General features: G+C 41.9%; 2 protein-coding genes across 19 annotated transcripts in view; one reads left to right on the forward strand and one right to left on the reverse strand.

The window, feature by feature from the left end:
- Window positions 1-769: 769 nt before the first annotated feature.
- nyx (nyctalopin) lies at window positions 770-6,272 on the forward strand. The gene is made up of 2 exons (XM_088915048.1): window positions 770-791; window positions 4,622-6,272. Exons 1-2 carry the CDS (start codon window positions 770-772, stop codon window positions 6,028-6,030), a joined length of 1,431 nt encoding a protein of 476 aa, XP_088771174.1. The 3' UTR covers window positions 6,031-6,272.
- A 5,966-nt stretch (window positions 6,273-12,238) lies between these two features.
- The window catches only part of caska (calcium/calmodulin dependent serine protein kinase a), a 263,444-nt gene continuing 254,154 nt past the window's right edge, over window positions 12,239-21,528 (reverse strand). For all 18 annotated transcript variants that reach the window (XM_088915059.1, XM_088915068.1, XM_088915064.1 and 15 more), the window contains 3 exons: window positions 20,176-20,378; window positions 19,644-19,727; window positions 12,239-13,705 (listed from right to left, as the gene is read on the reverse strand). In XM_088915059.1, the coding sequence (XP_088771185.1) occupies window positions 13,529-13,705; window positions 19,644-19,727; window positions 20,176-20,378 (464 nt within the window). In that variant the 3' untranslated portion in view covers window positions 12,239-13,528. The remainder of the gene's footprint in view (window positions 13,706-19,643; window positions 19,728-20,175; window positions 20,379-21,528) is intronic.

Consider the following 21,528-nt stretch of genomic DNA (forward strand, 5'->3'; position numbering starts at 1 on the left):
TTCCAACAATCAAGACTAAAAAAAAAAAGAACTTGACCGCCAAGGCATGAAAGATGCATTATTGCAAATCATTTCAGTACTTAGACTGGGTGTCCTTTGCAGACACAGCACATTAAAAGAACAGCACTGGCAAATAATTGAATGGAATGAACTACGATGATTTAGCACAACTGTTTTTTGCTGCACAGAAATCAAAAACATCAGCTCTAATTCTGTTGCTGGTTGGAATTAATTCTGTTGGCAAATTAATTCTAAAATGCTTAACGTGTTATTATATATATATATAAAATGATATTTAGATTGTGTGTTTGGAAATTAAAGGCAGTAAAATGTCAAGGAATCGTATACATAAAGTGAAAGAACACAGACAGCAAGTTAAAATTCAGCCTTTTGTATTTGTTGTCATTATATTCCTGTAATTTGGGATTTTATAGTGTAGGAGTGATGCAAGGATATTATTCTTAAGATACATTTTTGTTTTATTTTTAAAATGTTTAAAATGTAGATGATGTTTTGCATTTTAAACAGCTCCATAAAACAAAAAACCTTTTGCTGTTGAAGACGTGTCTGCTGTGCCTCCCTTGAAGTCTGTAAGGTCCTTCTAACATGTTTTGATGTGAGACAACACAAGTGTTTATTTTGTAAGGCGAAGCTGAACATTTTAACTTGCAGGCCTGAAAAAAAGATGTATTTTTTTAAAATTTCAGGTCTCTGAACGATCAGTCTCCACCCTCTGATCCTGACATGCCACAGGAGGAAAAAAGCAGAGATGATTTTTCTGATCTTAAATGGTGAGTCCTGTTTTGTCTCGCCATAAAAGTGACCTAAAATGACAAAAGAAGGGAGGGATAGTGAATTAAAAAGAGTCCTGCACTGTGGTGTTTTCTGACACTGACGAGCACCTGTCTGGGCACAATGAGTCAATCTAGCGGACTGCTGTTTGATAGAATTGGGACAGCACGGCACAACAAGGTTATTCCAGTCCCTGTTAGGAACAATAGCCATTACAAAACTGGGTAACTGGAGCAAGGCTGGACAGGTGAACTAGAACTAAATGATACCCAATGACAACAGACTTGGGGTGGAGCCTTCAGGACAGCAGTTTTCACATGGAGGGCTCACAGCTTTGGCCTCTGTAGTCTGTAGAAGCTGGCTCAAGCTGGGGCAGAATCATTCAATAATCATTCAATTACAGAGACCAGGTAGATTAAAGACGTCGATTTGACAGGCATTCCTTGTTTCTCGTGGTACAGCCGGTGGACCTGATGTGTGTGTACACATAAATGCTAGGATGAACTCAGGAGTGCCGTCTGCTTTCTGTGCAATTTCCAGTCGTTGACACTTTTTTTGCAGGATGTTAATAAGAGCTCAAAATTCAGGCTTATGCTCGTGCTGTGCTGTGCCAAAAAAAATTAACTTTAAAAATATTTATAGAAATTTTGGCCAATGGGATAACACAAAGGTTTTTGACGAGAATTTTTTTTTAAAGAATCAAAACTAATTACATAAATCATTAAAAACATCTTTACATGAAGGGGTTTTAAAACAGTAGGTGTATTTTTCACTTTATGGAGATCATCATCACCACATTTAAGTTGTAGATTGCTCTACAAATGTCTCATACTCAAGAGATAACCTAGGTTATTTTACAGCGTGAAATTAAATGTTTCCTAAGTAACACAACCTCCTTTTATATTTGTTATTGACGATTTTCTAAACGTATTGTGTTGACACTTATGGCAAATAGAGTGGTGTTAGACCATCATCTATTTTCGAACCGCTTCTTCCAGTGGGGAAGTCAGAGGCTATCCCAGCAAGCAACAGGCACTAAGTGGGATACACCCTGTACAGGAAACCAGTCTATCACAGGGAAGACACACAGACACGCACACGGCCACCTAGGGCCAGTTTTCCCAAAGTATGTGCCAAATCCAATCCAATAAATATCCAAATGCTAAGCAGCTCAGGGCCCTATTGATGACGGACAGCTAGAAGCCAAAGTGGTGAAGAAAAACGTTAAACAAGTGATTGAAGTTTCAGTGCAAGCGAAAGGCTGTCAGTTAACCAAGAATGACCACAGCCTTTAAAACTTTTACCAGATAATGCTTTCCCCTAATGGCTTAAATGTTTTAATAAGCTGATTATATAGCAGCATTGATCAGTATATTTTTTGACTGTGGCAGTAAACCAGGTGTTAGTGTTTGCTATATATTGAAGAACCATGGAGGATGTGATCCACGCTAGACCGGTGTGAGAGAGACCCACCTGATACATTTGGGCCAATGCTGATTAATTCTTCATGCACAGAATCCTTTAAGGAATGAAAAAATAAACTACACTTTCAAAGCTTGCTTTAGAGACTCTTAGTTCAATTCTGCTCACAATTTTATAAAATGATATAACGGTAATATTTACCTAATCTCTAGTCTTTATTTTTTTATTGATTCAGGACTGTAAATTTGGAATCAAACTGATGTTTTGTTTTACAAAAAGTTCTGGATTTTTAAAATCAAATCAAAATTATCACGCAACCTTGTGGAGACAGACCATTCATCAATTCTGTAGAAATGTGATTTTTTTTACATCACAATAGTTGTTTTTGCTTTACTGAACCATACTTCATAGTCTTCAGCCTTTAATATAAAAAAGCTTATCGGTATGGAGCTATATAACTGGCAAAGTGATTGCTTATTCATACCTGCAAGTAACAGTCAGACATTCTGTTACATTACTGTTATCAAACTGAATTAAAGCAGGAGTGCTCTGTTGTCGTTATCAGAGATAGCTTTTATGTCTGGTTATTATGTCTGGTTAATTTACTATGTCAGAACACACTTTTGGAAGTTTTTTCTTTTTAAATAAAATTATGCCTCTGAGTCATTGCAACCTGAATGTTTTAGAAGTCCAACGGCATCCCAGCCACATTGAAAATGTTAGGGACAAGGCAGTAATCCTTCCTAAAAAGATTTCAGTACATACAGAGCACAGATATTTTCCATTTGAAAACAAAGAGTCTAGACATAATATGGTTTTAAGAAATTGCCAAGAATAAAAAAAGTGTTGTACAGAATGTTAATACACAGAATGGATATGCAGGTTCTGTGGGGCTGCTGCATACAATAACTCTTATTTACACTGTATTGGGGGAGTTGTTATACATTTTAATATTTAAGTCCTAGGGTCACCTGGGAAAAGAGCACACTCTGAGTGCAGGCTGAGCTGTACGATCACAGGTTTGACCAGGGTGATGTTACTAGCTGACTGTGATTGGGATTCCCCAAACAGCAGTACACAGTTGTAGGGTAGGATCAGTAGGCCTGGGCTCTCTCCCGCCATAACACAGCCTGACACACCTACTGCCTATCACCCACTTAGGCCACACGTAGGAGATGTGCCTCTCTGACAGTCAGCACTAAACTTCCAGTACGGCAAGTGTGATGTGCTGATGGAGGGTGATGTGGGAGGAGGAGTCTGCCTACTCTTCCTCATGCTACACTCGTGAGTGGCTCTGGGATTGTAGCAGCAGGCCGAGGTGTGGAAAAACACTCAATTGGCTGTTTTGTGGACAACAAAAATAATTGAATAATTTGTCAAATTATTGAGGTTTGTGATACTGTACATCTGTAGCCAAATACTTGCAGGAAACTGAAGGAAATTAAAAATAGGAATTCAAAATTCAGCCATCTTGACTTTATGGATGTGCACTTAAGACATAACACATCTGGCTGAATTTTTCTTTGGCCACAGCAGAGACGTCAAGTCTGCTTAAGGATTGTCAGCCCCCATTGTGCTCTGTTTAAAGGACAAGAAGATGAGGATGTCTCAGAGACCTCTCATTGGCATAATGGATGACAAAAGGCTTTCACAAAACTAGGTTTCTGTTCCAAAACAACCACAGATGTTTTGTACTTTTTAATGGAATGCTATAAGTTCTTTGGCTAAGTTCCAGCCTTTGTCTAACGGGACATATCTGAAACTGTTAGAGACCAGCCAACAGCTGTTGATAGTTGTCTCATAAAAATGTTCTTCTTCTTCCTGTTGTAATTCTAAATGTTCCTATTGTGATCATAGTCTTTTGTCTGGGCCAGTTAGTAAAATGTCAAGCAATTCATTTTTCTTAAGCACATAACCTGGAGTATATGAAATTCAGATAGAGAGATTCTTGTAGTATCATGAAAGGTTATTTTTTTTAATCCATCCATCCAATGCAGGGTCATGGGGGAGCAAGAATCTGTCCCAGGAAGCAATGGGAGCACCCTGGATGGGAGTGCAGTCCACTGCAGAGCACACACAGACTCTGACGCAGACACGCACGCACGCACTTACACCTAGGGACAATTTTCCTAGAAGCCCATTAACCTACAATATAAATATGTTTTTGGACTGTGGGAAGAAAACTGAAGCACCCAGAGGAAGCCCACATGAACACAGGGAGAACATGCAAACTCCACACAGATAACACCACAGGTCCAGTATTGTACCCAGGGTCCCAGTGCAGTGAGACAGCAATGTCACCCTCCGAATGAACATTTATGGAATCAATGGCCCATATTTCACAAGCTCGTGTTTTCTTTCCTTCCTTTTCCTTATGTTCAACGTCCACCCCCATGCTTTGCTGCAGTGTCCTTCCTCCTGATCTCCCCTGTCCTTGCCCCCTGGGCGTGTGCCCGGTCCTGTCCTGCCCGCTGCACCTGCACCCAGGAGAAGAGCTGTGCTGTGCTGTGTGACCGTGCCGGCCTCCCCGACCTGCCCCGGCAGTTCCCCTGTGAGGCCTCCTCCATCAACCTGGCCAAGAACAGCATCAAGTTCCTCTCGGAGAGGGCCTTCGGCACCTTGCCCGCGCTGCGCTCCCTGCTGCTCGACCACAACAACATTTCTTTCATCACGCCCGGGGCCTTCAAGGGGCTGCCCAACCTGCTGGAGCTCAAGATGGCCCATAACGAGTACATCCGCTACCTACACACTCGCACCTTCACCTCCCTGAGGCGCCTGACCCGACTGGACCTCTCCGACTGCAACCTCTTCAGCTTGCCCGACCGCATCTTCCTGGAGCAGATTGCCTTGCAGGAGCTCTTCTGCTTCCAGAACAATTTCCGCCGCATCCCCGGAGCCATCCGGGGCATGGAGAACCTGACTCACGTCTACCTGGAGCGCAACAAGATTGAGGCTGTGGCCTACAATTCTCTATTGGGTTTGACCAACCTCAAGTACCTGAACCTGCAAGAGAACCGCATCAATGTCATCCACGACCAGGCCTTTCAGGACTGCCGGCATCTGGAAAACTTCTACCTAAACGATAATCTCCTGTCTGACCTGCCCCGGGAGTCGTTCAAGGGTTTGCGACACCTGAAGATGCTCAATCTGGGAGGAAACCTCCTCACCAATGTCTCCAAGAGCTGGTTCAGCGACCTGGTGGAGCTGGAGTTTCTCTACCTGGACCGGAACCGGATTTCCTTTATCCAGGAAGGGGCCTTCGAGAACCTTACCAGTCTCATCTCCCTTCACCTGAACAGCAACAACCTGACGGCTCTGCCTTTCTCCGTCTTCCAGCCCATCTACTTCCTTGGCCGGCTCTACCTCTTCCGGAATCCCTGGGAGTGCGACTGCAGCCTGGAATGGCTCAAGGTATGGATGGAGAACTACAAGCTGGTCAGGGACATCCCCTGCGCCTCTCCCTCCTCGGTGGCTGGCCTGGACCTCAGTGAGGTGGTCTATTCCAGATCCTCCGGTGGGGCATGTCTCGACCCAGCAGAGCTCAACCTGACTTCCACTGGCCCCCTGCCCACCGAGGGCTTGCGCTACACCACAGAAAACAAGTTCAACAGCCTCATCTCCAGGCTCATGCAGCAGGAACTCTGGGAAGGACCTGTCAACTCTACAGAGATAGTTAAGAACACCTCCCTCTTGCAGGAAGTAGGCAGTCAGGTGTCTTCCGGAGCGACCTTTTTCCCTGCTTATGACATCTGGCAGCTTATTCCTGTCTGTCTATCCTATATACAACTTGAAGCAATAGTTTCACCTCCCCGCTGAGAGATATCTCGCATTTCTTAGGGCTGCATTTGGGGCACAAGGTCAGTACAAACAATTGTAAACTTTTCTTTGTGCAATTTTTCCTCACCTCGGTTAAGCCTCTTTTGTACTCCCAAGAAAAGCCTCCTCCTTATACTGCTTATGGAAGTTTTTTTTCTTCAATATTTTTTCTTCTAACAGATGGAAATTATTGACTCAAAATATTTTCCAGTGTATCCGTGCAGGAGGTGGTGGCAACATCATTCACTAAACAGCTCCACCACTGCAGGTGGAGAACAGACATTCTGCTCTCTATCTACTCCAAAACGAGTTACAGTGCTGCAATTACTACACTGACATTGTGCATGTGGTACTTGCTTGTTTCAAAAAGGAATGAAAAAGATGTGAGTACACTTTGAAGTCAAACTGTGATGACAGGGGAAAAGTGGATTCAAATTCAGCTTCTAGCACATCAAGGTTTTCTTAAATATTACGGAGGCTTGTTTGTGTGCTCCTGTAGATCCAGACCAGATGGCATAGCTTGCTCATGGTGTCTTCCTGCTTTATTCATTAAACTCAGTGACTTTGGATATTAAAGCTATTCAGAAATGCATTAATCTTCTTAAAATGTATGGCTTATCTGCATTACACAAGACCACTTAACCAAATGGGGTGGGTTTAGCATTGTGTTTCACTTCGTTATGGAAATACATAGATGAGGCAACTGAAGGCAAAGGAAAGTTTAGCAGAGTTCATAAAGGAATTTCGGGGGCCAACTCCTGACTCTTGCTTCTTTTATTAAGTGCTGGGATTGCTCTCGCAAAAGTAACTTTGTCGAAAAAGGAATATTTGTGAGATAATTCCAGTGATGTGATTTCTGGCAGTTTAACCATATTAATGATGCATTTTTACAAAGTGACCAAGAAAGACTGTTGTAAACAGTATTTTTTAATCTAGATTGATCGTAGATGTCTTTATCTGTCACATATATACGTAGGCAAATGTTAGTGTGTGTCATACTGTCAGAGAAACATTTATTTAAATCTGGTGTGCCATTCATTGTCTTACAATGTATGAGAATTGGTGGCTAACACATCCTTTTCATTACGCTCATTATAGATTTAACAGAAAATGAAGCACGTGGACTGTATAGCATTGTACATTTTTACTGCTTTTTGTACAAAAAGGTGTCTAGTTACGAATCTAAAAGGACTTGGTCTATAGATTTATCTGATGTGAATCCATAAGCCCGACTTCTTCCATGGCTGAACGGTTTCCTAACATCAGTAAACTTCTGGAAACCAAATGCGTCTGGAGGGCCTGACCTGACAGTTTTTGCCCACTCTCCTCATTGTTCTGGACAACCATGTGGGGTTTACACTTTTTTTTTCTGCAATAAATGTCTTTGTCGTCTGTCTGTGTTGGTGTGTATGGGCTGTCTGTTGGAATGTACAGTCTTGAGTCACCCTTCTGCTTCTCAAGACATGCATCAGGGGATTATTAGTGCCTATTCAAGTCCTAATTTCTGACAATTTCTGGCAATCATATGAAAAATATAAACTTGTCAAAAATATCAAACTAGTAATTTAGTTAATGTTTTTTAGATGTGCTTTCTTATCATATAAAATCATCATGTATGCACATACTGTATTCTTAGATGCATACAAGCCTGCTGCAAGAGCAGCATGAAATGATTAGCTACTTCAAATTTGCATGCAGTTTGGGGCTCAAAGAGATGATTTCTGTAAAAAAAAAACAGTCCAAACAGTTTTGCTGATCACAGCCACAATAACAAGACTGTCTGCCCAGCCAATTAATTTCAGTACTCTTCACTTATATTAAGCATACCTCCTCTGTTATGTTAAACACTGGCTCTTGTCTTAAGATTTCCTACCTAAAGATGATTGCAGCTCTCGTCTGTCCTCTGTTGACCTCTTTACCATGCTAACGAAGTCAGCTGTGGATTGTTCCAGCCCCTGAGGTGGAGTAATTACGCTGGAAGCATGCTAAGTGGAAATTTCCACAGTGACAGATCCCACTAGTGGGGGCTCACAGCATGCCTGGTCACTGGGGTGTACTGCTCATTCCTGGAGGATAAAACTCCCAACGGCGCTGCAGTCAGCCGGTCATGTTGTTACCCATGGCAATGCGGTCCTCAGTCCCAGCCATACATAAACCAGATTGCACTGGAGAGGTTGAGCAATCAGGTGAAGTATTGTTACAGGCTCTCTGTACATGCCACTACTTTTACTTCAGCAAAAAAAAAACAGTTTTAGAGAATGAAATAAGCACTGTAAAGCAGTGGATGAATGACAGAACAAACATGAGTTTACAAAATTATATCATTCTGCTCACTGGGGTTGCATGTCTGGGAGTGCAGCTTTGATTTTGCAGTTAAAATTAGCACAATCCTTCATCGTGGCTGTTTGTTGAATAATCTTACTGTGAACCGGGGAAGGTTCATCATTGAATCGTTTGGATTTTTCATCTGCTGCTTTATAAAAATGAAACAATACCGAGCATGAGTTAAGCTACAGCCGATGCCCGTGCTCACTTGCCGAAACGAGCGATATTAGATTCAATAGCAAGAATTATATTCGACTGGCTCCGATGTGGCCAGACTTCAAGGGGTCTAATAGACACGTATCCAAAAGCTCATTAGACAACTGCTTGTTCGGATAATTGTTGCAATATTAAATAAAGGCTAATTTCTTAAAGTATACATAAATCCATGTCTGAAAATGTTCTGTTCTAGAACATTCTAATTGTAGAATCATAGACTACGTCTAAATCTAACTCATCGTTTTTGTGGGCCAGGAAAAGTTGAGTCGTGTAGACATGGTCTAAAAGCGGGCAGGTCTCTTCTTCGTGAGGTTAGCATCATATTTCTGTTTGTACGAAACGGATATAAAGGAAAGGGGGGGGCACAGAGCTTCATTTTCAATTGCCCTTTTCTGAAAATACGAGAACAGTTTTACGATGTACAATTTCTCTGTATTCTGCTTATTTTTTTGCAGCAACGAACTTTAAGAAGTGCGTTTAGACTCTTCCGAATACTATGTTGTATAGTGGCGGGCTGTATTTCCTTACCTTGCGAGCATTAAGTAAACCTGCACACTCCAGTGTTTCTCTCTATTGCACTGCAACAGTCACTGTAGTTGAAATTTCTTATCTCCCGTTTGTCGCTGAATTATGTGTACATTTTACATTGAGCGTCAGTCGAAAACGCGTCATATAAATCATGAATCTTAGATCTCGTCACCAGGTGAACTGCCAAGTGTCATCATCCATCGCTGGCAAAGTACATCTGAATCTATACGGTTTTAGCCGACAATCGCAAACCCTGGTAACACATCGCTAACTGACAATTGAATCAACTGCACGGAATTCCATGTCCTTCCATGAAAAGGGGTTAAAAAATATTTTTCAAATACAACACTAGTACGCCGTCTCATTTGATGGATTTTTTTTGTACCAAGAAATGAAACGCCTTATATTTCTGTTTATATTACGTGGCCACCGACAGAAAAATAACGACACTTGCGCATTTCCCGTAGATTTCACTGAGGTGCGGTGACTCTAGATCTTGTGTTTGTGATCTACCTGCACAAACACCCAGTCGGGCTACTCGTCATACGGCGCCGTGAAGGGTTGGATTTAACAGTGCATGCCTTGCTGATGTTATCTGATCTAAACCAGGGTGTGAAGTTTAAAGTGCAATCCCTGTGCTATTAAAAAAGTTCTGCGTCATAAACCGTGTACAGGAAGATTCTTGTACTGCTGTTCGTGCGTAGTCTGTTCTTCAAAATCGACGCATGTAACATCGCAAATAAGCGAATCTTGCACTGAAAAAACGAACCTAGTTTTGTGAAATAGCGCATGAACATGAAGCTAACTTAAGAGGGAAGTTTCTGCAAGCTATTGAGCGCTGGGCGATGCCAACGCAATAAGAGGAAATTGAAGAATGTCCATATATTTGTCCGAGGCGTAACAGGAAATCTTGCGAACTTCACTCTGCCTCTATCGAGTTCGCTGCCTTGGTCTCTGTGCAGAGCCAGTGACGTGACACCCGCGTCGCCGTACGCGAGAACCAGACAGTGTAAACATGGTCATACTTACGTCACAGCCGGGGTGCGTCTTGTATCGAGGAAGTTTAATAAACATCCGACAGGCTTGGAGCTGCGAACTTTCTGTCGCTTTGGTGGCACTTGAATAAGTTACGTAATATTTCTGTTCATCTCGAATCCCACATGCACATTTAATAGGCACGGCCATGCCTTAAGGTATAAATTGAAGTGAAACTCTTAGTGGAATGCTAACACTCGGAAGTCAGGTCATTTGCAACTGTACGATGAAGACTTGGACTGAAAAGAATAAAGCGTTCTAAAAGACTGAGGCCCTATTCAGCTCTTCCTCCTCCTAATAAACTAGCTCTTTGTAAAACTCAAGTTTTCCTTGTTTGTTTTTGTTGCAAAAATTCTCTGCGGTCAAATGATTTACCTTGAAAGACAAAAATCAACGAGCTTCCTGGAATTGACCCAGACGACAGATATTTTAGGTTTCATTTCCTCATGACACCAGTATCGAACCGGTTTTAATCCCCCAGAGTCTGTGCTGAGCCCCACCCCAGTTTTTCCTCTGGCGGAGCAAAGGCCCGGTTGCAAATAGTCTTACACGAGGGCGACAACCGCAAGACGTAAACCGAAATTGTTCGTCATTTTTTGTGCCGATGTTCGTTGATCAAAGAAATCGGTTCTGGACAACCTCGGAATCACACCTGCCGCTAACTTCTAAAACGTCTGTAAAGCCGAATTTAAAAATCCAGAAGTGCAAAAACCGCTGATAAATCATTCGTTGGCTTTTTATGGGGGGATCTTTAGTAGAAAGGGACGATGGTTTACTAAAAATGCCTACATTTTTCAGCGTAGGGTGACGATGTCATCCTTTATTTTACATATCTGTTCAATAAAGCGTAGCATGTATCTGGCTTTATTTGACACATACGGAAAAGTTAAGTTTTGTATTCGGCTTGGAAGATGAATTAATCAGTCTCATCACACAACGGTTTATGTATTGCGGATAGAAAAGAGTTTCCAAAGTCAGACAACAGTGGCGCAGCAAGCGATGCACACGCGATCCTGAATTGACCGCTGGTCGCAGCTTGCCGGCAGCAGGCGTATCGTCAACTCATGGCTCACAAAACTGTGAAATGGGACTGACTGCAAAATATTTTTAATACTGTAACGGATTCGGGTTCTCGGGCACGTGCCCTCGCCGCTCCCACCCCAGTTTGTCCCACATGGGCGAGAATATCCTTGTTACACGCAGGGGCGTATGCAAACAAAATGGACAAAGCCAGGAGAACAGAAATTGCTTTTGAAGAACATTAAAGCAATTTTCTCTTGATATACCTTACTTTTCCCTTAAAAAATATTTTTCCTGACCTGCCTATAAGCTTGTGTTATCAAGATACTTTGGCCAGCAGTATAAAGGGCTCCTCTTAGCTGTACCTGTGACCCTGGTTTCAGCCACAGCATTTAAAGAGCAAAAAAGATCTCACTTTTATACATCATTACATTTACATTTATTTGGCTGATGCTTTTATCCAGTGACTTACATTTTCACCCATTTAAACAGCTGGGTATTTTACTGAAACAATTCGGGCAAAGTGCTTTGCTTAAGAGTACAACAGTGGCGTCTCAGCTGGGATTTGAACCCACAACCATCCAGTTACGTGTCCATAGCCTCAACCGCAGCACCACACTGCTGTCTTTAAACTTTCCCGAATCTTCCTGCAGGGACTGATTCAGGCAGGGAGAGAGCGCTGTACTGGACCTGCAGTTCTAATTGATAAAACGGTCAGGGCTCTCTGAGCTATGGGACTGCGAATTAGCTGTGGCATACTGCTGGCACCGTTGTGCCAGTTGGTCTCCTTTCCCTCCTCTTCCCAGGCATACCTGTGTGGCATCAGAGGGCACAATGTAGCAACACAAATGCACCATTTTACCCCCCCTCAGCCCAAAGACCACCAATACCAAAATGCAACAAAACCTTAAGAGCTTGGGAGGAGATTGGAGAATCTTTCCCATCTGACAGAAATATAAAAACCAATGTTTCACTCCTTGTACAGATGATTACTGCACAGGACAGAGAGAGTCGTGAAGAAAAACTGATTTCTTGCGAGATCCTGGAGAGACTAGAAGAACCAGGAAAGACTGTACAAAAAAGACAGATGAATCAAAGGCGATTTTACTCATTGAACACATAAAAGGAAATATATTTAAAAAACTGTTCATACTGAAGAGCTGCTTGTCATTTGCAGAGGAATTTATACAGGGCAGTCTGAAGTAAACAGTTTGTCATGTACATAGCTTTTTTTTTGTTGATGCACAAACTGGGTCTTCATTTGCTAAGTATTTATTTTTTTGACTTGCAAAATGTGTGCACCTCCTCAAAACAATTACACACAGAATAAAAATCAGCTTTTTTTTCCCCTGTTCATTAAACTTAATTAAAACATTAATACTCTCAGACAACACATTTCTGAAATGGCGAATCTGGATAAATTTTTCTTTCCCCTCATTTTTTTTTCTTACAACAAATTAAATTGAGACAAATTTACAAACACATCTCACTACATGATTAATAAAAATCAGTCGTTTATAAAGTTGCCCAAAATGCAAGGGATGTGCATAGGTGTACATTTTTCTTCTCTGTAAATATTTAATCCCCTTGGGTGCGTTTTGTCTTCCAAACGAATGGAATGTTCTCTGCTGTAGATAACAGTAGTTTTGACACTGGTAACACCAACAGCATGAAAGCTTGCGAATGTCCACATGCATAAGACCTCATTCAATTCTCTAAAACATTTATCTATTTAGAGAGACAGTATCTGAGTGAAGGTAGGTATTTTCAGGTGTGCACAAAAAAAATCCATCTGAAAAGTGTACTATGTGCATTTTATACATCTATGCACACACACACTTATTACGCACACATACAAGAGCTAATTTACCTGATTTCAATTAAAATTCAAATGAAAGAAATGGGGGTGTTGAATTGTTAAAGTCACACTGTAGTGTTTTATGTGCTTTACATTTGTCCAGCGATGGTACACCACGAAAAAAAGGCAAGTTTTCTTGTGCAGAGGGCAGATTCGATCAAATTGACTCCCCGTTGTTAATGAAGGCTACAGTTTGAGATTTAGTCACAGGAGGGGTCAAGTTCCTCATGTCTTTCCTTGCCAGAGATGAATTAAGATACTGTCTCTTTAAAAAAAATCTCTATAAAATGTTGCCTCCTATCTATAAGGACATGACAATATTCAATTTTTTATTTTTTTTTATGCAACACTACGTCTAGGTAGTCTGAAGGGGGCCAAGACCTATTGACTGCAGGTCGTGTACACTGAGGTTTCTGACTGTCAGAGGTGGTTTCTTTTCCAAGGAATGATGAAGTTTCTGCAGAAATGCATTGTAAAGGTTGGGGAGGCAGGGAGGCATGTTGGGAGGGCAGGGGCCTAATAGACCCAGGACACTGGCACCCACTGTGGTGTTGTACACACCACGTCGATGGCTTCCTCCAGGTGTCTGATGGTCTCGTCGATCTCGTTGTTGATGATCGTCAGGTCAAAGTAGTGCGCGTACGTCTTCTGGAGAATCTCGGATTCCTTCTGCAGCCTCTGGAGGGATTCGTCCTGAGAGCCACAAACGAGAGGGAGGAAAAAAAAGAGAGAGGGGGGCTCATTGCTCACAGTGCAATCGCTGGGTGGAAAATATTCAGTACGCAAAATTACTTGAGTGGGTGAGGTAGGGGGTACACACGCGTATGAAATGGAGTTTGCTAGTCGAGGTAAAAGGGCTAAGAGAGCAAGAAACATTGCAGTGGGAGCTAAAATGAATAAAATGTTATTTTAATACAACAACTAAAAAACAGTACACGATGAAGTGAGAATGAAGAACTGAAACATTCTAGACAAGGAAATGGAATGGCCGATGTCCTCATGAATATTCCACTCAGCGCTCAGTAAGGAAGAACTCAACATCACCCCTCAGGCAGTGAAAGGACTATAAGCTCAGAAGTACATACTGTAGTACTAGCACAGAAGAGGCAGAAGTGTTTCAGGAACTAGAAACACTGAAATGGAACAATTTGCTATTTTACCAACTGAACTTAAGGAAATAAGCCACTGACGTAAATCTTGCACCTCAAGACAGGGTCTGGTGAATTACTACAAACGTAGTGTTCATCCAGAAGAATGGTGACAAAACTGACCAAGTATAGAACAAAAAGACTGCATTCTATGACTAGAACTAAAAATAGAGGTCGGCATGGAAATAGGATCCTAAAAGGCAGTGAACAAATTTACAAAAAGTTAGACCTTGCTTAGCTAACTTGTTAGAATTTTTTGAACAAGAAACAACAGTAGAGAAAACAGAGCACACAGCAGATGCCATTTCAGGATGTAGAATTTCAGGTGGCTGTGGATACAGTTGCTCATAAAAGAGTAATTCTCAGAGTACAGGCATAAGGCAGACAGGGAAATGTGAGTGTTTGTTTTGAGAATTGCTTCCAGAATAGAGCTAAGGGCAGAGTGTTCTAAATGGGGTGATGTAATTAGTAGTTTAATTCATACCGATGATCTAGACTTTGATTTAGTAAGTAAACGTGTCAGGTTTTTAGACAATACAATCCAAAATATGAGGTTTAAGACACAATGAAGAAAGAGAAAATTAATTGAAAATAAATTAAAATTGAATTCAAGATGTGGCAAACAGCTGGCAGATGACATTTCACAGACAAACGCAGAATATTGTAAGCAGGCATCAAAAACAACTGGGAAGCACTGAGCTTGATGAGACTACTTATGAAGATTTAAGTGATGTTGAAATGTTCATATCTTCTGGACGATACAGAGAAACAAACCAAAAAGGCAAAAAAACACTATATGTGAAAGGTAAAGCTGTATAAGGCACTAGTAAGACCTTATCTAGAATGCTGCGTGAAATTTTGGTCTACATCTTACCAAAACGATATTTCTTTTTTCTGCTTTCTCCTTAAAGGAATGGCCTACACTGGCATGCTAACAGAACTGAATCTGTTTAATCTTGAACAGAGAAGATTACAAGAGGTATCTGGTCCAAGTATTGAAAATCCTCAAAAGCCACTGACAAAGTCAAGCCAAAGGACACAAGTGGAAATTAAACATTTCCTTCCTAGAGATTCCATTTTTTTCTGCTTACTTTTAAAATATTTCGGTTTTTCAATAAAAATGCTTGGAAATGTATTCGAATTTTGTGAGCACAAAATGTTGTGTTTTATCAATGTTACTTTTGTGAGTGACCGTGGAATCAAAACCTGTAAGATGCCATTTAAGATTTCTAAACAAGCTCTTTGCAGCGCTGGAATGACAACAGGTCACAAAATATGATAAAAAAAGCACCCTGAAACACACAATGCTGGATTTATAAACTTAAATGTTCCCAGAGTCTTAAAAGAATTGTAAATCCTTCTGAAGGCAGATTACTGAAGAGGCACTGAAGATTATTTATAGTGGAAAGGAAAAAGCATTAAAATCACTGGGCAAAAAAAAACATTTTTATCTACCTTTTATAAACTCATTTGAATTAATCTAGCTGTGCTCCACAAATCCCCATCTCTTAGTCTTCACTGCTGGAAAACCCACATGATCCACAGACTGACTTCACTGTCCTCCAATATCCAGGTTAAATGCGGCCAACACTGGGTACATGCTTAAGCAGCAGCTATTGTAGGAAGGGGAAAGAAACCCATCTATCAGTAGAAAGCCACTTATTATTTATTCCTGTCATGCCAGCAGCCATATCACCCTGCACTCTGGCAGCCCACTGAAGCTCAGCAGGTGTGAGCTTGGTCAGTACTTGGATGGGAGACCTCCTGGGAAAAACTAAGGTTGCTGCTGGAAGAGGTGTTAGTGGGGCCAGCAGGGGGCGCTCACCCTGCAGTCTATGTGGGACCTAATGCCCCAGTATAGTGACGGGGACACTATCTGTAAAAAGACGCCGTCTTTCAGATGAGACATAAAACCGAGGTCCTGACTCTCTGCGGTCATTAAAAATCCCAGAGCATTTCTTGAAAAGAGTAGGGGTGCAACTCCTAACCAATCATGGCCTCCTAAAAATCCCCATATATGAATTGGCTTCATCACTCTGTTCTGCTCCCCGCTAATAGCTGGTGTGTGGTGAGCGTTCTGGCGCACTATGGCTGCCGTCCCATCATCCAAGTGGGGCTGAACATTGGTGGGGGTGGAGGGGAGTCCCCATTATCTATAAAGCACTTTGAGTGGAGTGTCCAGAAAAGCGCTATATAAGTGTAAGCGATTATTATTACAGCAGCCTGAAGCCCATTCTGGAATCACAGGGCACAAGGTGGGATTGATCCTGGACAGGACTCCAGTCCATTACAGGACACACACACTACTATCTATTAATATCTTGTACTGAGAGGGAATCCAGGAGACAGGGACAGGTGCAGAGCACTAGGAAAACGCAGCGTTGACGACTACCGACAAACACACACTAAAAAGCTATCACTATAAACAGGGAGTGGGCCCCAAATCCACAGACTAGCTTCTGGTTATACTTACAGGCAACTTTCTGCACCACCTGGGCAGCTGAGGAGCATGAGAAGGGAATGCAAGAAAATAAAATGGAAGTACAAACACAGGACAGGCAAATTAAAAAAAGACGGCAAAGAGAATGCACACACGGGAAAAGAAAAACAAGATGCCTGATGATGTGAAGGGATGACAACCTGCAGGAGAGCTGCGGTCCATCACCAGTGACTGAAAGCGAAAGATTTTAAATGCTGTTCACGTCAGGCAGCCATTATTCATTTACTACAGGCCATTTACAAAAGAACTAACTATCTGGGCTGCTCTTCTAGACAATACAATAGCCGATAGCACTACAGAGCTGTTTGTGAATTCAGCATAAACAGGCAACAGAACAATGACCGACAGCAGGGCAGTCTGCAAAGCTCAACTTCCCTCAAGAACAGGTAAGAAAAGTAATCAGTGGAAGTGCGCAAATACGCTTCAAAAAACACATTTCATGTGTTTTGGGAAGTGCTCAAGGGACAGTGAAGTAAAAGCTCTTCAGGTTATTTTCCAGACGTTATCCCCAATCAGTGCCTGACATTAAAGGTAAGCGCAGGACAGGAAGCCACGTTAGAAATTTCAAAGAGATTTACGTTTTTATAGAAAAGATGCTCGTCTTGGACCTAAACTTAACACAATTTTACGGCTAACAGTCATCTGTGTTATGATGTAGAATATAAAATTCAAAAGCTCATTCAATGTTACAGGTGATGTGAGAATGCACACAAACACTTTTTACTAGCAAGCATTGCTAGTTAAATATTTAGCATTTAGTAGGCAGTTATTTTGAAAAATGTGCTGCAAGGACAATACAGGCGTAACACTACTGTGCTTCACAGTGACTGGAAAGCACAGGGCTGTGTGGAATAATAGTCACCTTAAGCACTTAAGGAGTCAGGACCCCAGGGTAAGCTTTCAACATGGTACCAGTCTCCACTGCATTACCTTAAATTTGTTAATGAAAAAAATAGCTACATTATAATATTAAAAATCGATATCTTTGCATCTTCCATGTCTATGTTTTTCTGATCACCGACATACACAAAAATCTTTTAAGAAAAATCAAAACTTACAATTGTCACAAACAGCCAATCTGGAATTATCATTTGAGTCTCAACTCACAGCTGCAAACCCTGTTACCGCAGATGGGAGAACAAGGAAGCAGAGGCAGACTCCTCCTCCTGCCCACCTCTGAACATGTCACTGGTGGCACTGCCCCATAAACTGGAAGATCAGCACTGATTGGAGGTGACCCATATCTCCCACCAACAGAAACACAAACCTGCAAGCTCCCAGAAGGTTGCAGGGGTCACCTTGTTGCTGAAAGCTTAGGGAACTGTCTGACTAATCCCACCAGCACCAGGGGAATCCCACTCACAGTTGACTAGCGCTATGAAGCTGTCTCCAAGAATGGTATTAAACACCATTGATTAGGCATCAGGAGACTAAAAGTCTTCAACATTGCATGAAATAGCCTGAAAAGGTTTGCAGGGCTTTGAATGATATAGAAATCTGAAAATATACATCTTTCAAATACTTCACTGCTCAGCTGATCCACATAATCTAGTGACGTCTCAGACTGGGACCTTCAGAACAGACTAAAGGTAACTCACTCCTTTTGCTAATGGACCAAGGTACGCTACTTCCACGTTTTGATCGACTGATTTAAAAAAAATTCTGAAGCTCTAGGCAGCCATTTTGAATTGAATAAAATATTTTTAGTCTATTAATATATTTTAGCAAAATCTTTTTCCTATCTAAGATCAAGAGCATTAAAAATGCTAAAAGGTTTCTGATCGTAGAGTGTCAAGAAAACAAATCGAATTACTCAAACTTTTGGCCATGTTCTGAACTGTTGATGAGCGCAGCTCTCCTTCAGACTTCCTCTAGACAGCAGACAACTCCTGCCACTTAAGAGTTCCTCTTTCTAGATTTCAGGGGTGGTGACGTCACGTCTGAACTGTCTCAGCGTGTGCACCCTGTTACATATACAAGATCATGCCGCATTTAAAAGGAATATCCCATTTCTGTTTGATGTCACAGCCTAAACATCTTTCTTTCATCACCAAGCTTGCAGTGTTTCTATGACGTCACATGCAATTGCTAAAAAAAAACTTTTTTCAGGAATATTGCTGGGCAGTGAGAGGCACTGGCAGAGTAAAACAGCTCACTAGATCTGTGTACTTGGTGCAGCTCTGAATTGGTTCCCAATGAAGATCTGCAGGGCTCTCTTCTCTTAACAGAAATGTGAATCGCTTGTAGCACAGTGCTGGAGACCGAGGTCTGTGACATCAACAGCTCAAGACAATTTGCTGTGCAGAGGTCCAGAGAGATCTATCCTGAAATTCATAAATCACTCACAAGTACCATCCAGGGTGTAAAGTGATATTAAAGACATACAAGTTGGAGTAGCAAACATTGCCTTTCAAGGCAAGCTTTTAAAACCCTTTCTTGTACAGCGACTGTGACTTCCCCTTTCTCACTGCATCTTTACTGCCACACTTCGTTTCCTACATTTTCTGAAGCCACCGACTGTATTTTACAAGCACAGGTGCATTCCATTTGCGGTGTAGACAGATGGTGAATTAACAAGTATTTTGTGGTTCTCTGCATACTGTACCTTCTCAAATGTGCTGGGTGTTTGAGACAGACCTCAAGTGTGTGTGATAATGGTGCTATCGGTTACAATACACTTCCTCTATCAATGGCTTGGAGATGACCACAGGCGCATTTCATTGAAAAACAGAAAACAATCGGATGGATGAATGAACACATAAGGCTGGGTGTGATAACAGCCAACAACACTCCCCACTTGGCTGGTCGTTCGCCCTTATGAAACATCTTCAATGGGCTGCAGGAAATGGTAGCATCCCGTGCAGTGACAGCTCTGCATTGCAGCACTCTTTTGTCCCGAGCGCCAGTTCAGCTACACGGCAGAGGAACATGCAGGAACCTGTGAAAACAGGGGTGCGGCTGCGTTTCCCCAGCATCGCCTTACCTCATTGATCCCAGGGGTGATGGTGGGCGCGGCGATGAAGACGACGTAAGGAGCAAATTCGGCTGTCCTCAGGACTTTCAGGGCCTGCAAGCACAAGAAAGGCAGGCGCTGTTCATCGGCTGCCATTTGAGTCTCACTGAAGATTCGGGAGGTCAGAGTGTTTTGGACAACAAGCAATGAAGACAGAGCAATTCCCAACACTGGAATTTGTGGCATTTAACACACCGAAAAAAATATTTTAAATGCTATACTGAGCCCCCTTAATTGAAGAAAGGCTACCTTCACATCTGTGGTAAAAAAAACAACTATGATGGCCTAGATGTTTAAGTTGTGTGTGTGCTCTGGTTTGGCAATGTATGTGATTTTTGCCTTGTTTTTCATAGAACTATCAACAGAGCCAATCTTTCTTTAGAAAAGAAGGCATTTTGCAATAAAAACAGAAAAGGTTCCTCAGATGCAAGAGATCAGGCCTTGAACTGGAAGAGATCTCCTTAGTTGACATATAAGTCCTCCAACAGTATCAGAATCATACCTGAGGCTCAACGTCTAGTATTGCTATCAGCCCTTGCTCATGGATCTTCCGTATCGTCTCCAGTCTTGTCCCATACATAGCGTCCTCGTGGCTGCCGTACTCCAGGTAATCGTTGTTTGAGATGTCCTGCATCATTTGGTCATGTGATACGAAGTAATAGTTCTTGCCATTTTCTTCATCTTTCTTTGGAGGTCTGGTTGTGTCTGAGGGCAGCACAGCGTGGGAGGAGAAAGAAGGAAGAGAGAATCATTACAGGTCAGCATGCGATGGACCTGCTTTGCCACATAACCATTCGCACAATCTGAATCCCTGAACCTCATAAAATGCTTCAGTAAAAACCTTCAAGAAACCAGAGACCAAATACATCTGTGCATGCTTACTCATAGAGTGCATCAGTTAGAACACCACTTTCCCACCTGGAAGCCTGATCTTGATCTGATCTCAGAAGCTAAGCAAAGTCGGGTTTAGCAAGAGGAAATTCTGGTTCCCAATGGACCAAATGCACAGTCCTTCAGATGAGACATTATTTGGAGGTCCTAGGATCATTCAAAGTACCATGATACTGCTCACATGACTAAGAGTGTTAACTTTGACATCCTGCCTAAATTACACTCTGTATTTGTACAATCTGGCTTTACACTCAACTGGTGAAGCACTTTTGCACTTCTCTTCATCTGCTGTGCAGTGGTGCACAATGGCAGCCATGAGCCACGAAGGTGTGGCTGCACTTCAGGTGGATGATCTGTTGTATTACTGGGAAATGTGTGTGCCCTGTTTTGGAGTTGGGGGGGGGGGGTGATGGTTGTGATTGAACAACATGGAGGATGCCCACAAAATTCTTCAAAGCCCAGAGCTGTTGACTTGTCATTATCTCAAACTGAGTGGAAAGAGTTTTGAAAATGAGAAGCCCAACTTGAATGAGTTTGACATTAATGCCTCCTACCAACCCCAAAGGCAATCTGCTATTTTAAATCTTTCTTAAAGAGCTGGCAGGGCCACCAGCATTGTTAGCAGTGCTAATGGTGTAACTGTTTGATTAATACGAATAAAACCCTGTTTTCTCTTGCAATAAAACGGAACACGGTGCATCAACCCATTTATGTGTCACAACACAGGGCGTTATTTGAATAGGAGCCATCTGGATTAACTAATGCTACTACCATTTCTGGAATTAAAACGACTGCAGATTAAAACGGTTAAAAAATCTAAAATTATACTTTATTCTGTAGGCTTGAGGAAAATCCTGAGCAACCGCCTCCAGTTTAAACCATAAAAAGTAGTACAGCATCACTTTACTTTGTTCCTTGAAAGCCCGAACCTAATCCTTTATAAACACTTTCAAAGGGCAATTTT

Source organism: Atractosteus spatula, chromosome 4 (assembly GCF_055471065.1).
Source record: "Atractosteus spatula isolate fAtrSpa1 chromosome 4, fAtrSpa1.hap1, whole genome shotgun sequence".
NCBI classification, from domain to species: Eukaryota; Metazoa; Chordata; class Actinopteri; order Semionotiformes; family Lepisosteidae; genus Atractosteus; species Atractosteus spatula.

Coding starts and splice junctions, on each gene's coding strand:
- nyx (XM_088915048.1), top strand. CDS start 770: ATGATTTTTCTGATCTTAAATG. Junction 792..4,621: donor GATTTTTCTGATCTTAAATG/GTGAGTCCTGTT, acceptor GCTTTGCTGCAG/TGTCCTTCCTCCTGATCTCC.